The 16,331-nt window shown below is 46.9% G+C and overlaps 1 protein-coding gene across 3 annotated transcripts in view; it reads left to right on the forward strand.

Moving 5' to 3' along the window:
• The first annotated feature begins 8,037 nt into the window (after positions 1-8,037).
• Positions 8,038-16,331, forward strand: part of UHRF2 (ubiquitin like with PHD and ring finger domains 2) — a 94,382-nt gene continuing 86,088 nt past the window's right edge. For all 3 annotated transcript variants that reach the window (XM_059833461.1, XM_059833460.1, XM_059833462.1), the window contains exon 1: positions 8,038-8,256. In XM_059833461.1, the coding sequence (XP_059689444.1) occupies positions 8,104-8,256 (153 nt within the window). In that variant the 5' untranslated portion in view covers positions 8,038-8,103. The remainder of the gene's footprint in view (positions 8,257-16,331) is intronic.

The following is a 16,331-nucleotide window of genomic DNA, read 5'->3' on the forward strand; positions in this document are numbered from 1 at the left end:
AAAGCATCGCACTACAAATACTATATTCAACACCATCGTTATGCTCTTAAATTAAGCATCTTCTTAGAAGGATACATGAAGAGAATGCAATACAGTTAGATCTGGACATAATACCACAGAATTTATAAACAAGATCTTGAAAGAAAATGTAATGTCTCATTACTCATTTCAGTAATGTAGGATTTGAAACACAATTATAATACAATAATTATTGATAAAATCACTGCATTTCCATAAAAAAGCATATACTGAAATAAATTAATTCTTCTAGCAACTTTGCTAGAATCAGCAGAATTACACGAGGAAACAACGTGGACTTTTGACTTAGCTCTGGTCGGGGATTATTAGAATGATGCAGTATCCTTATATTTACTTCTTTTTACCTTTTTCACAGTTGAAATTGTATAAAACTACATAAATATAGATTATATAAAGTATAATCTAAGGCTCACTTCACTGAGCTTTAAGTACATCACTCCATGAACAGGTACAATATATTAAAGAAACAAGCAGCATCTGCTCTGGGCTGTATGGTCCTCAGGTCAGGGACTTTTGTCACTGTAAATAGACTCTTGTTATTTCTTAGTCAGGGCAAAACACTCACTGCTCTGTTGCCCTGAACTCTTACTCTCCTCAGGGTAAGTCTCTTCTCATTCCAGCTGCCACAGAACCCACACTTTCTAATGCCTCAACCCTTCCGGCAGAAGAAACATTGCTACATGTATCGTCTTTAATAAGGCAGAGTTGTTAGCAGTTCTGTTCCTATCACAATCAAATAAAAATATTTATGTAATGAATTCTTACTGCCACAACTTTGCTGTCTTTCATAACCCCCCTTACACAATGGAAGGAACAGCTCTACATATAGGATTACCATTCTTATGCATGCTTGCTGCATTATCTGCAACAAACTACATTGCATTTGCTTTTGCTCTCTTCATCCAGTTTAGATAAGGTTAATTAAGTCAGCCAGCCTGGTTTTCTCTCCCAACATGTTCACGCTGGAATAGTCACATTGACTTCATGGGAGTTAAGTGACACATTTCTACTAAGTTCAGTTGATGGACAGTTTCAATTTCCTTCTTCTCTTCCTCTTCCCTGGAAGGAACATAAGCACATCTAAGCAAAACAGTAACGAAACATCCACACAAGTTATTACATTGCCTAAAAGGCTCTCAGGTGTAAAGTTCACTAGAAAAATAAGCCTGTGAAAAGATTTCAGGTATTTTCCTTCCTGGCTGACTGCTTCTGTGCACAGCTCCTGCTTGAAGCTCAGTGGCACGCGTTTCCCTCTTCTGCTCGCTTCTTTCTGCTTCCTCTACTTTGTACTACGCTTCCATTCTTCCACCCCCTCCTCACGTGTCCTGCACATTTGTCTCTTTGTCAAGCTCATCTCTGGCTTCTTCTGTCTATCCCCATGACTTTATCCACATTAAGGACATTCAATCAAGAGGTCTCCTACTGACAAACATAAAATATGTAAGACAATCTCCAGAAGTTTTAAGAATTCAGTCAGAATTTCAAATACCGGAACAAATATAATCTCAAGCAAGTAATTATCTTTATTTACATCCTAAAGCAACATACCTATGGAAAATTATGAAAATTCCTACATATACAAAGGCCCCATTGTAATAGCTCCTGTATTTCACCCCATAAATTTAAACCTGCGACTATTTTCTCTCACAAAAAATCAAACTGGCGTCATGGTTTGCTTTTGAACATTTAATCATAAAAAGATTTCTTAACTTCAAAACAAACTCATACTTACCATTATGTCATTCTCAATTTATTTAATTTTAATTTAATTTCTCATTAATTACTCCTAAAATCTCATTTCAAATTTTCCTTTTCTATGCATCTTCATGCTTTTTTGTCACTAATTTCTGGTTTTGTTGCCAATTAGATCTTTGCACTTCCCTCACTACCCCAGTCCATCATGTATACACAGTCGCAAGCCCTTGCTCTTGTGGGGGACTTCAACTTACCGGATGTCTGCTGGAAGTACAACACAGCTAAGAGGAAACAGTCCCAGAGGTTCCTCGAGTGTGTCGAAGATAACTTCCTCACGCAGCTGGTAAGCGAGCCTACCAGGGGAGGTGCCCTGCTTGACCTGCTGTTTACGAACAGAGAGGGTCTGGTGGGAGAAGTGAAGGTCGGAGGCCGTCTTGGGCTTAGCGACCATGAAATGATAGAGTTTTCAATTTTTAGCCAAGTAAGGAGGGGAGTCAGCAATACCACTACCATGGACTTCCGAAGGGCAGACTTTGCCCTGTTCAGGACACTGGTTGGGAGGGTCCCTTGGGAGACGGTCCTGAAGGGCAAAGGGGCCCAGGAAGGCTGGACCTTCTTCAAGAAGGAAATCTTGAAGGCGCAGGAGCAGGCAGTGCCCATGTGCCGTAAGAAGAGCCGGCGGGGAAGACGACCGGCCTGGCTGAACAAGGAGCTTATGCTGAGGCTCGGGGAAAAAAAGAGAACTTACCACCTCTGGAAGAAGGGGCAGGCAAGTGAAGAAGAATACAAGGACCTCGTTAGGTCATGCAGAGAGGGAATTAGGAAGGCGAAAGCCCAGCTAGAGCTCAACCTGGCCACGGTCGTGAGAGACAACAAAAAAAGCTTCTATAAATACATTAACAACAAAAGAGAGCCAAGGAGGATCTCCATCCTCTACTGGATGCAGGGGGGAACATTGTCACGAAGGATGAGGAAAAGGCTGAGGTACTTAATGCCTTCTTTGCCTCAGTCTTTAACAGCCACACCAGGTATCCTCAGGGTATCCATCTCCCTGAGCTGGATGATAGGGATGGAGAGCAAAATAGGCTCCCCATGATCCAGGAGGAAGCAGTTAACGACCTGCTATGCCACCTGGACACTCATAAGTCTATGGGGCCTGATGGCATCCACCCAAGGGTGCTGAGGGAGCTGGCGGAGGAGCTTGCCAAGCCGCTCTCCATCATTTATCAACAGTCCTGGTCAACGGGGGAGGTCCCGGACGACTGGAGGCTTGCCAACGTGACGCCCATCTACAAGAAGGGTCGGAAGGAGGATCTGGGGAACTACAGGCCTGTCAGCCTGACCTCGGTGCCGGGGAAGGTTATGGAGAGGCTCATCTTGAGGGCGCTCACGGGACACGTGCAGGATAACCAAGGGATCAGGCCCAGCCAGCACGGGTTCATGAAAGGCAGGTCCTGCTTGACCAACCTGATCTCCTTCTATGACTAGGTGACCTGCCAGGTGGATGAGGGAAAGGCTGTGGATGTTGTCTACCTGGACTTCAGCAAAGCCTTTGACACTGTTCCCCACAGTATTCTCCTGGAGAAGTTGGCGGCCCGTGGTTTAGACAGGTACACTCTTCGCTGGGTAAAAAACTGGCTGGATGGCCGAGCCCAGAGAGTTGTGGTGAATGGGGTGAAATCCAGTTGGCGGCCGGTCACAAGCAGAGTCCCCCAGGGCTCAGTTTTGGGACCGGTCTTGTTTAATGTCTTTATTGATGATCTGGATGAGGGGATAGAGTGCACCCTCAGCAAGTTTGCAGACGACACCAAGTTGGGCGGGAGTGTTGATCTGCTTGAGGGTAGGAAGGCTTCTCAGAGGGATCTGGACAGGCTGGATCGATGGGCTGAGGCCAACCGGATGAAGTTCAATAAGGCCAAGCGCCGGGTTCTACACTTTGGCAACAACAACCCCAGGCAACGCTACAGGCTTGGGGACGAGTGGCTGGAAAGCTGCCCTGCAGAAAAGGACCTGGGGGTGTTGATTGACAGCCGGCTGAAGATGAGCCAGCAGTGTGCCCAGGTGGCCAAGAAGGCCAGCAGCATCCTGGCCTGGATCAGAAATAGTGTGGCCAGCAGGAGCAGGGAGGTGATCATGCCCCTGTACTCGGCTCTGGTGAGGCCGCACCTCGAATCCTGTGTTCAGTTTTGGGCCCCTCACTACAAGAAGGACATTGAGGTGCTGGAGTGTGTCCAGAGAAGGGCGACGAAGCTGGTGAGGGGTCTGGAGCACAAGTCTTATGAGGAGTGGCTGAGGGAACTGGGGTTGTTCAGTCTGGAGAAGAGGAGGCTGAGGGGAGACCTTATCGCTCTCTACAACTACCTGAAAGGAGGTTGCAGAGAGGTGGGTGTTGGTCTCTTCTCCCAAGTGACTAGAGACAGGACAAGAGGAAATGGCCTCAAGTTGCGCCAGGGGAGGTTCAGGCTGGATATTAGGAAAAATTTCTTTCCTGAGAGAGTAGTGAAACACTGGAATAGGCTGCCCAGGGAGGTGGTAGAGTCACCCTCCCTGGAGGTATTCAAGGAGCGTGTGGATGTGGCATTGTGGGATGTGGCTTGATGGGCATGGTGCTGTGTGGTGTTGGGTGGGTTGGTTTTTGGTGTGTTGTGGTTTGTTTTTTATGGGGTTTTTTTGTTTGTTTGTTTGGGGTTTTTTTTGGTTGTTTTTTTTTTTTTTTATGGTTGGACTTGATGATCTTACAGGTCTTTTCCAACCTTAGTGATTCTGTGAATTCTGTGAATTCTGTGAATTCTGATCAGTCAGTTTCTCCTTTAGTATTACCTAATTTCCTGATCAGCATAACCATACCCCAAAGAGGACATTAACTGCCTTCTAAATAACTAGCTTTCTTTCCCTCTAACCTCCTCAATAACTGCCCCTTTTCACATCCTCTTTCAGACTCCCAGTCGAGAGTTTTTACACACTTTTTTTCACTTCATATTCTAGTCTCTAGTCCATACTGCACATTATGAAACAGGCCACCTATAATCACTCCTTAGTAAAGTGCTCTTTCTAATCAGTAAGTCCTGTGCCAGCAACCTGATCTGCTTTTCTCTACAATCCCAGCTAGACAATATATTTCCAGATGCAGTGTTGTAACAAACTCATCCTCTTTCACTTTCTTTCTCCATATAAAAAATGTCTTCTGTTCTAGGAAGTCCATCCTGCACTTTCCATAAAGTCTCCCTAGCACAAACGGGTAATATTCTCTCTAATGTGGTAAAACATATCCCATTTCAAAATTCTTTCAGATCTTTTTTCCCCGTTGCAAGAAACAGACGCATTGTCCTGTTTGCTTCAAGAGAAAGGCTGTATTCTGCAAATGGGATTATAATGAGACTCCATTCCTTTTACTGTAGAGGTGGACTGTAACTAAGATAAAGCTGAAGACAGCTTGATTTATCGTTTTTTTTCCAGATAGGACTATTAAACCACATTCTTACTGTACTCCTCTGTGTTAAATAATCATTGAATGTTTCAGTGAACCCAAGAAGGCTGAGGCTGAAAGATCACGAAAGGTCATGTGTACTGCAGCCTTTGAGTCTGAGCCTGTGTTACCACCAATAAATTGAAAACCAAACCCTGAATTTGAGTAAATGGCAATTTGGTGACATGCTGTGACAGCGGCAGTAAAGAAAGTTGTGTCCTATCGCAAGAGCACAGGTAGATTAGCAAGGATGAAGAGGAAAGGAACATATTTGCAGAATAATTCAGAAACTTTTAATTGTTCAGCTGCCTTTGCACATGCTCAATACCCCAAAATCAAGCCTCAAGTAACTCACTCAAAACTGCAGTGGGAATTCTCAGACGTGAAAGTAAAATACAGGAATCTTTGCTACCATACTGTGTCATAAAAGTTGTGTTTGTGCAAGTGGGCTCCAGGGGTGCTTCTGTGTGTGGATGGGGAAATAGTTACCAGAAACAGCAGCACAGAGAGAGGAAAAATACATGCTGGGAGACAGCATCTGAAAGCCTCCCAAGAACTCATAGTGGTCTTGGAGCAAAAATTGGTATGCTCAGGGTATCAGGGAGCTGCTGAACCTGCCCCAAGGCCTCCAGCACACACTGGCACCCACAACGGGTCATGTAACCCACCCCACATCCAAGAAGGCAGCGGCTGCTGTAGGTGGATAAAGACTACAGGGCACTATATGTAAGCACCCTTACTGAAACAAGGGACCCTCTGGGTGACTTTGTGCACAGCTGCCTGGCAACCCCTGAAGTGTGGGTACGAGCCCCAGCTCCTGAGTGAACCACTGAGGTTGGCCTCTCCGCTGCTGCTCCAGCTGGGCGATCGTGAGTGTCTGCACTGTGTGAGGCAGTACCTGCATGTACAATGCAAACAGTTATCTGGAATTAATAATAACAGTCTAATTAATAAACAGTGTTCTAATAACTGTTGGTTGTGATCTGTTTCTTCCCAACTCAATACCCTATCATTGGTATTTACAACACCTTATACAAAAAAAGCCACAAACGTACATAGGTATCACCTGGATCTTGTAAATCTGTATTTTAATCCAGCTGCCAAAGTCTTAGACAATAAAGCTGCTCAGAATTCCTCCCAAAGACATCCATTATTGCACCTCCTCACTTACAGCGAGCCCTGTGTCAGATACATTTTTGTAGTATTTTACCAGTATTCATGTGTACTGGTTTTGGCTGGGATGGAGTGAATTCTCTTCATACTAGCTGGTACGGTGCTGTGCTCTGGATTTGTGACCAAAATGGTGTTGATAACACAGGGATGTTTTAGCTATTGCTGAACAGTACTTGCACAGGATCAAGGACCTATCAGTTTTTCACACTGCCCCACCAGCAAGTAGGCTGGGGGAGCAGAAGCAGCTGAGAAAGGACCCAGCTGGGCCAGCTGATCCCAGCGATATCCCGTATCATACAATGTTGTGTTCAGCAATAAAAGCTGGGGGAAGAAGGAGGAAGGGTGGGACGTTCGGAGTGACGGCGTTTGTCTTACTTCTACATGTGATGAAGCTCTGCTTTCCTGAAAATGGCTAAACACCTGCCTGCCGATGTGAAGTACGGAATTAGTTCCTTATTTTGCTTTGCTTGCGCACACAGCTTTTGCTTTACCTATTAAACCGTCTTTATCTTGACCCACATTTTCTCACTTTTGCCCTTCTTATTCTCTTCCCCATCCTGCTGTGATGAAGTGACTGAGTGGCTGTGCGGGGCTCAGCTGCCTACTGGGGCTAGCCCACAACAGCATGGTAAATCCAGATTTTTCTGATGTTAATGTGCGGAATTACCCAATTTGGAAAGATAGAGCAAGTCAAACCAACATCTGATTTGAAGTATAAACGAGGCATGCCTTTTCTTGTCTTGGCCCATGTTTTCATCTATCTAACATAACAGGCACAGCCAGACTTAAGCTGTATTTTTTAGGTAGCGCTAAATCTGGCTGGGTCGAAATTTTATGTCTTCGTAAACGCTGTTTCACTAGCAGACGCCATTCTCCTCGCTCCCTATGGATACTTACCCATTTTAATGCCTGCCAGCCTCCGGGCCGGGCTAGGCCGCAGGCCCTGCGCGCTCCAGAGGCCAGGGGAGCCTGCCCCGAGAGGAAGCCGGGGAGACCGTGCCGCTTGGCCGCCATGGAAACGCTAACGGTCGCTTCCCCAGCGCGCGCCAACCCCTCCCCCCGCAGGTCTCGCGCCAGCCGCCGGCCTGGGACTGTGCGGGGGGCGGGGCGCGGGACGGAGGGGGCGGGGTCACGCGCCGTGCCGAATGCGGCGCGAGGGCTGCCGGCCCGAGCGCAGCGGGAGGGGGCGTGGTGCCGCCCGCTCGCCTCGCTCCCCCCCGCCCCCGCCGCGGTGTTGTTGTCTCTTTACGGCCGAGGCCGGGGGCTCTCGCGAGATCGGCGTTGGCGCCGTGACCTCCATGTGAGAGCGGCGGCGCCTGGTAAACACTCCCCGGGGTCGGGAGATGGCTCCCGGCGGCGCCCGTTAGACCTGGCCGCGGCGGTTCCCGCCAGGCGCCGCCTTGCATTGTGCTGCCGTGGGGGGCTCGCGGCGCGGGCGATCGGGAAGCGGCGGGGGATCGGCTCGGGTCTCTTTCCCTCCCCGCGCCCCTCTGAGCGAGGACGGCGGCCCGGCGGGCGCGGAGGCTCGCGTCTGTTCCGCGGGACTTGAAAATCCTGCCCCACTGAGCCGAACAAAGAGCGGGGGAAGCGCCCGGCCTCCCCCCCCCCCCCCCCCCTTCTCCCTCGCACGCCGCAGACGCACAGCCGGGGAGCGGACCCTTTTTCCACCTTCTGCCCTAGCCCTCCCTCCGTTCCCCGCGGCTGGCTGAGCGAGTAGGGGGGCGCGCACCATGTGGATCCAAGTCCGCACCATAGACGGCACCGAGACACAGACCATCGACGACCTGAGCCGCCTTACCAAGATCGAGTGCCTGCGGGAGAAGATCCAGGAGACCTTCCGCGTGAGCCCCGACCGCCAGCGCCTCTTCTACCGAGGCAAGCAGGTGAGGCGGAAACGCCCCTACCTGGACGGCAGGGGTGGAGACGGATGGGGGCTTTCCCCTTCTCCCGCCCCGCGCGTCCCCTCTCGGGCTCGGCTCTTTGTCTGGCCCGGCGCGGAGGTCCCCATCCCCACCCATGTGTCGTCCTCTGGCTCCAGCTTTTGTTTACTCCCGCTCCGTCGGGCCTTAAGGGAGGAGAGGGGCAGGAGGGAGCCAAGGCGTCTGACCTGACAAGAGGCTCTGGCACCCAGCGCGGGTTTTCTCCGCGCCGTCCTGCCCGCCTTTTCCCCCGAGGGCGAGCGGGTGCCGGGGAAGGCCCCTTTGTGTGTTTGTTTTCCCACCTGAACCGGGGGAGGCTCCTCCCCCTGCCCCTGCCGTTATGGTACCGAAGTGACAGAGCGGCCGGAGGAGTGCGAGGGGGAGGAAGTCCCTCCGCTCTCCTCTCCTCTCCTCACCTCACCCCAGACCCCGGAGCGGAGCTTCGCCCGTTTCCCTCCGCCCGCCCTGCTGCTGCCTCGGCCGGGCAGGAGAGCAGCCTGTGGCGCGGGTCTACCGCGGGCGGTTTCCACGGCGGAACGCCGCCCCCCGGGCTGCACGTTGCGGGGGGCGGTGCGAAGTGCGGTGGCTCGTCAGTACCCGCTGCGGGGTCGGTACGGCGCGCCCTTCCCCCGGCGTCCGGCGCCGCGCGACGAAGTAACGGTTTTCGGGGCCCGCCGGCTGTGAACCCCTCCCACCTCCCTGCGGCGGGGCGGGATGTCCCGGGGCGGGCACCTGGCGGCCCGGCCCGGCCAGGGGGGCGGTGGCGCTCGGCCCGCCGGGGCTCCCGCGTGGGCGGGGCGGCGGCGCGGGGTTGGTTTGCGCGGGTACAGCCTGTGCGCCCTGGCCCGCCTCGGCCCGCCTCGGCGCCGGGACCGGTGTGTCACGGCCGTGATCGGGGCGGCTGCTGGCAGTCCGAAGAGGCGCTTCGTCCAGACCGGGGTCCGGGTTACTGGGGTGGCCAGCTGAAAGCTCTCTGTGAGCGGATGCTTTTCCCCTCCGGTGCCAGATATGTTTTGATCCGAATAGATTGCCTCAGGCTGTATCTTTGTAGCTGAAGGGTGTAACCCTTCAAGCTGCGTTACATAAACTATGAGGTGTACTCGATGCTTGAGTCGTTAAGTGAGGCACAGCTATTACTTGACAAGAAAGGTGTTGGATGTGTGGTATATTTTGGGAGTGTGGCTCTTAAGATCCACGTTCTTACGACAGATGAGTGTTGCAGTGTTCGCCTAAACCAAGTAATGGAAGGCAGTGAGATTTCTGCCTCAAAACAGCTGAAGTGTGTATCTTTACAAATAAGGAAAAAAAACCAAATAGAAATTAACTGTGACTAGGAGGTACGCATTAGTGGCTAGATGCTAAGCCTAGATTGGGAACCCAATAGCAAATTAGTAGATTTTTGTGTTCTGCAGGTTGGTGAGAGTGGGCATTTGTGAGGACCTGTCTATCAAGACCGTTACAGACAATCTCATGTTTCTCTGAAGGGACCAAATCAAGGAACATTAGTCTTGAAGTTGTGTAACAGCTTTGTGCTGTGCCAGCACACCTCTTCTTTCAGCGCAGAGCTTGATGTGAGACATAAAGTTTACCCGAGAAGCAGGGAAGATGAGCCTGTAATGAGTTGTGCTTTTCAATGTAGTCTCAGTGGCCAGACCAATTAACTTGAACATTTTAGTTGATGTCTTGCTTAAGAAAGCAGAATAGTGAAATATTATAGCTGAAGTTGCCTACGTGAGCAGCATTTGTGAGTTTAGTACTTAGTTTATCCAGTTTAGGACACAGTTGGGATTGTGTTCAGTGAAGAGTTAGGGAGTTCTTTTTTTATAGTTTCGTTCACCATTTATGTCCATTTTCTTGCAATTACCATAATTAATTCTGAAGTTTCCTTGATGGTTATGGATTGCTTTTGTGATCCCATGGTGCTAGTAAGTAGAAAAAAGGTCGGAAGGGTTGCTCTTGCACAAGTAAAACTGCATGTTGAGAGACAAGAGCAGAGGAAACTGTAAACAGCTTCAACTCTCTCAGGGCTGTGATAAAATAAAAAAGAATAAAAAAGGGCATTTCAATTAAATGTGAGGTGAATAGAAAGCAGTATACTGAGGTGAAAACATGGAAAAACTGAAGATTCCTGCATGTGTTGGAAAAAACATTACCTAGTCGAAACTCTTTTCGTATTTTACCTGTTCAGCATTCAGTGTGCTTAAATCTGTGCAGTCTGCTAGTAGAATTGTGATCTTGCTCCTGAGTACTGCTCACTGTAGTAGTCTCTCTGGGAATGTCTAGAAATACTTGGACCTTGCAAGTGGTGGGTACCAGAAGGCTGGCTAAATAACCTCCTTTGTTCTAAAAACGGGTGGTGTATGAGGTTATAAGGATACAGAAACCTAAGTGAGTCACTGTTTATGGGCTGAATTCCAGTAACTTCATGTTCTTAGCTTGCAGTAGAGAACAGCTTCAACTAACATTTTGAACTAGAGCCGTTATTTTGCAGTTCTTTAGGAGTGTCCATGTCCAGTTAACGCAGTTTATATGATATAATGTAAATTTGCTGTTGTCTGATCGTCAAACACAAATGCAGGACCTCAAGTGGGCAGTACTTCACACTCCTGTTCTTAAGGGTTAAAATACCCTAGAACTACTGATGAAAACCCAGTGTTGTGATTAATGTAGTACTTCGTACTACTCTTTTTTGCTTGAAAAACCAGGAAAAGCGCTACTTGGTTGGACAGACTGGTTTCTGTTTTTTAACTCTTACTGCCAGGAGGACCTACCACTCACATGTGGCACTGAAGAGTGAGCAAGATAGTATTGCTCTATAACTTGGTCTGGTCTGTGAGGACATCCTGGACTCTCTGGGGATCCACGTTTCTGCAGAGCTGAATAACTGTCTATTAGCCAGAGAAGTCAAGTCATTCTGTAGATCGAGGTAGAACTTTCTGATGAAAGGGAATAGTAGTGTATGCATAGTTCTTTACTGTGATGCAGTAACTTAGTCTGCAGTTAGCCAGAGAAGTCTGCTGAACATAGAAACCTGCTGTATTGGGTTTGCGTGGCAACATTTTGATAGCAGGGGGGGCTACAGGGGTGGCTTCTGTGAGAAGCTGCTAGAAACTTCCCCTGTGTCTGATGGAGCCAATGCCAGCCGGCTCCAAGATGGACCTGCCACTGGCTAAGGCTGAGCTAATCAGCAACAGTGGTAGCGCCTCTGTGATAACATATCTAAGAAGGGGGGAAAAACTGGGAAACGGCAGCCGGGGAAGAGAGGAGTGAGAATATGTGAGAGAAACAACTCTGCAGACACCAAGGTCAGTGAAGAAGGAGAGGGAGGAAGTGCTCCAGGCGCTGGAGCAGAGATTCCCCTGCAGCCCCTGGTGAAGACCTTGGTGAGGCAGGCTGTGCCCCTGCAGCCCATGGGGGTTAACGGTGGAGCAGATATCCACCTGCAGCCCATGGAGGGCACCATGCCAGAGCAGGTGGATGTGCCCAAAGGAGGCTGTGATTCCATGGGAAACCCACACTGGAGCAGGTTCCTGGCAGGACCTGTGGTCCCATGGAGATAGAGGACCCCATGCTGGAGCAGGTTTGCTGGCAGGACTTGTGACCCCGCGGGGGACCCACAGTGGAGCAGTCTGTTCCTGAAGGACTGCAACCTGTGGAAGGGACCCATGCTGGAGCAGTTCATGAAGAACGGCAGCCTGTGGGAAGGACCCATGTTGGAGAAGTTCGTGGAGGACTGTCTTCTGTGGGAGAGACCCCATGCTGGAGCAGGGGAAGAGGGTGAGGAGGAAGGAGCAGCGGAAACAACATGTGATGAACTGACCGCAACCCCCATTCCCCTTCCCCCTGTGCTGCTCGGGGAGAAGAGGTAGAGAAAATCGGGACTGAAGTTGAGCCTAGGAAGAAGGGAGGGGTGGGGGGAAGGTTTTTTTAAGATTTGGTTTTATTTCTCATTATCCTACTCTGATTTTGATTGGTAATAAATTAAACTAATTTCCCCCAGTCCAGTCTATTTTGCCCATGATGGTAATTGGTGAATGATCTCCCTATGTCCTTGTCTCGACCTACGAGCCTTTCGTCATATTTTATCTCTCCTGTCCAGCTGAGGAAGGGGAGTGAGTGAGTGGCTGTGTGGTGATTAGTCCGGTTGGGACTAAACCATGACACCTGCAGTGATGTCTCTTGCTTTCTTTGTTGAAGAGGTTGGATTATTGGCTGGCAGGAGTTTCTTGGAGGGACACAAGTATTTGCTTATGCTGGAATAATTCATATCTTAATCTTGCTCCACCAAAGACTATTCCCATCTAATGCTTTATCTGTGTTGTTTTACGTAAACTTGTAAATTACAATGCATTGGGTAGAGTTCCTCTGAAATTCAGAAAAGCAAGGCAAGACAGGCCGTCTTCTGGCAGCATACTCTCTGTTTGTCCTAATTGGAAAACCTATACAGCACTTCTTGATGAGAATAGTTCTCCATTCCATTCATGAAAATTATGGTAGGCAAATTCCTGGCATCTTGACCTACCAGAGCAGATTTTCTATAGGACCAAGCTATAGTCATTGTGGGATTTCTAGCTTTCAGTTACAATGCTAGAAAAATTGAGCAGTAAAAATATGTTGAAGTTTATTTAAGTTTGAAAACTTGCCAGAGAACTTACGGTTCTCCGGAAGACCATAGGGGTGTTAATACCAACTTATGCTTCACATATATAGCAGTGTGCACGTTTAGTTCTTTCAGCAATATGTATTATCCATGGAATATAAAAAATAATATAATCTTGTGTTGGCTGCTCCCATCGTCCTCTCCCACCCTACTGGAACTTGAATTCAGTGAAAACTTGTGAATGGCTATTGTTGTTAAAGAAACCATCTCGAGTGGCTTTTCCGTAGTGCTTACCGTAGTCAGGGAAGAAGGACGTTGGAGCCCAAACATTTCTTCCCAGTATATGTAAGAGGCAGTGACTGAAATTGCTTTTGAAGTTGTTAATCTTGTTGGTGAGGAAGACACTCCAAACCTGTTTCATGGGAGACTGAAGTCAGCAGGTGGAAGCAAGAGTACTGAAGCCATTTATTTACTCAATGTGAAAGTTGTTGCAAATCAGGCGTACTTCATGAGAAGAAATTCAGCTCTATTTTTATACACAAAGAAGTATGGTAGTATGCATCGTGCTAGTCAGCTGTGCAAGTTGACTCTTAAGTATAGTTTGGCAGGTCCGTGCTGTAATGCCCAAGTGTTTCGGGTTTTGTTTCTGTAAGTTTAACTGAAACAGTACAGGGGTAGGAGGAATGGAGGAGCTTTAGCTTTGCTTGAGAGCATCCTTGTGATAAAGCAGCCTCAGTGAAACAGTTATAAATCTGGCTATAGAACATACCTTGGTTTACCTACAGCCTTTCTTACACAAGACCTCTTTAACTTCTGCTGACCTGGACTGACATGTGAGCAGTAGATAGAAGCTTAAACTCACACAAGATTCTAAGCTTCAGGTTTGTAAACTGTGTGTCTAAGGGCTTCGTAAATACTTACAGCTTGGGTGGATTTCCAGAGGGATAGAAAAGCATTATTTGTGGAGTCTTTCCCCGAAGAATGAGAGTGCTAAACCTATTCATAAAACAATCTAGTTTCTTAACACAATCTCTTCCCAGCTTTATTTTGTTTGGAAAATTGTAAACATTTTCAGCTGAAGCTGTCCAAACCCCATCTGCTTCAGGCAGAATCTGGGTGTGAGAAATCTTCAACTGGAGCAGTTAAGTTTTGTATTTTGGAGAAATAGTTTAAGAAGTTTTGGAAAGGAAGTGATTGCCATTCTTCGAGGAAGCTGGTAGCAAGTAGCTCTGTAGCTTGATGGGAGAGAGTCATCTGGAGTCTTCAGGGCAGATAGGATCAGACTGCGTTCCAGAATTCCTGACACATTCATGGGCTATACTTTGAACTTAGCTGGCAGTAGGTTTGGTAGCCCTATTAGCAAGTTTTTTATATGCTTGCAGAAGTTGTTTACTGACATCAGCTTCTTGTTAAATTTTTACTCTAAAGCTACTAATGCAACTTGCTATTCCTTGGTACTGTTATCTTTGTTATTCAAAGCACGGGAGTAAACTGAAGGAAAAGCTGAAGTATATGTGAAAACAGCATATATTACACTATTTTTTATCTATGACTTTAGTATTAGGAAGCTGGAAAAATGTAATACAACCTTTAAGAAATTGCACCCAGCTTTAAGGTTATATTTTCTGGCATGTGTATTTATTCATGTAATCTAGTTAGGATAGTTTGGTACTTGTACTTTTTAAATTAATCTGCAAGCTCTTTCAAACTGAATGTTTCTTTTTATATTAAAAAAACTCCACAAACCCTTAGATGCAGATGATACCTGATGCATGGCCAACACTGACAACTAGATGATGAATATTTCCAGTGATGAAATGTGGTCAAATGTTGATATCATTTATATTGATGGAAGTTATGAGTTGATTCTCTTTAAAAGCTGTTAACTGGATCTCTGTTCCTAATCATTTAACTGTTAAATTATGTTGAAATAACTGCCCTGATACACTTGGCTATTGTATTTATTTGGTTTTTTAGACTTTTGTTGTTGACTACAGAAGGTTCAGATAATAACCAGTTCTTCATCACAGGTATCCTTACAAGCTGCAGATAGTCATTTGCTGTCCCTGGCACCACTGTTGCTGAACTTCAGTTGCCTGTGCTATAGAAGTCCAAACCATCATACAGGAGGTACTTGACCACTCTCATATAATCAGCACAGAAACGGATGAGTCTTTCCGTGCTTCCAAGGATTTCAGTGCAGCTTTATATTTTGACATACTTTTTTTTTTTTACAAAAGTATCAGGTGATCCTAAATATCTGCCAGAAGACACTGTGAACTTTTATTTACCTAATTAGAAGACTCCTGAGAACTGCAAAAAAAGAGAAACCCTGCTCTCTAACTTTGTCTTCCAGCTAGAAGTTAATGAGCAGATGTTCCTTTAATGGGATTTAGACTTGCATCCAAGAAGAAAATGTCATATCTAAATTAACTTTTTTTTCTGTATCTCACCCAGTGGTAAAGGAAGAAATAATCTTCAAAACAGGAACTTCTTATTAAAAAGTTTAACGTGGAAGAGGTGCAGACTTGAACCCTGTAGAAGTCATTGGTTGAGACTGAGAATGGCTGCCTTGACCTTGATCTTCTGATTAAGTCAAGAAGTCTTTTCTTACAGCTTTTGACTTTCACCTGTTTTCGTGTTGGCACTAATCTTGTACACTGGAATGTTTTTTGGTTTGTAGTTAGTCCAGATCAAAAGGTAAAATCTGTTGGTACCACTTCTACACTCTGCAAACAATTTTATAGTAAAGGTGTAAAAAACACTGTTTTGTTGGAGAATGTGGCCTTAAAATGCAGGTGTACTTAATTTTAGTTACAGAACTTTAGGAGAAGTGTGAATTTCTTCTTAGAGAAAGCTAGTCTTGTTGATTGAGTACAGAGATGACTAATGTACATTTATCATGGTGTTTGTACTGAGATTGATGTGTAATTACGGGCAGTGTCAGCAACAAGATTCTGTAATTTCGTCCTAGGTTGTGTGCCTTTGTAGCATGCTAGACTTCCTCTTTGTGTGGAGAGTTGAAGTACAGTATATTCACACTGTGCTGTGATCAAACTCAGTGGTTGTCACTATAATTGTAGAAAAGCCATTCTCAGGTACTGGAAGCTTCCATATTCTTCCTTCTCTAGGAGTTCCTCTTGCTGTACGCTTTCTGCTGTGTAGTGTGGGAGTCTCTGTAAGACTATGATACCTATCTAGATTATGATTTATTGAGAGTAAGACATTTGATACTATGCAGTATTACAACTACCTTTTTCCTTGAGTCCAGGGCAGATCATAAGTTGTTGTGTAACACACAAGCAGTCAAAAAGGAGCACACACTCTGATACAAAGACTAATTTGTGTTACCTTGTTGGTGGGATTTTTGGTGGCATAATGGTCACGTCTGCAAACATTCTTGTAGGCTGCTTTGAAATGTGAGTCTTGTGGCAAAAAA

This window comes from Gavia stellata, chromosome Z (genome assembly GCF_030936135.1).
Source record: "Gavia stellata isolate bGavSte3 chromosome Z, bGavSte3.hap2, whole genome shotgun sequence".
NCBI lineage: Eukaryota > Metazoa > Chordata > Aves > Gaviiformes > Gaviidae > Gavia > Gavia stellata.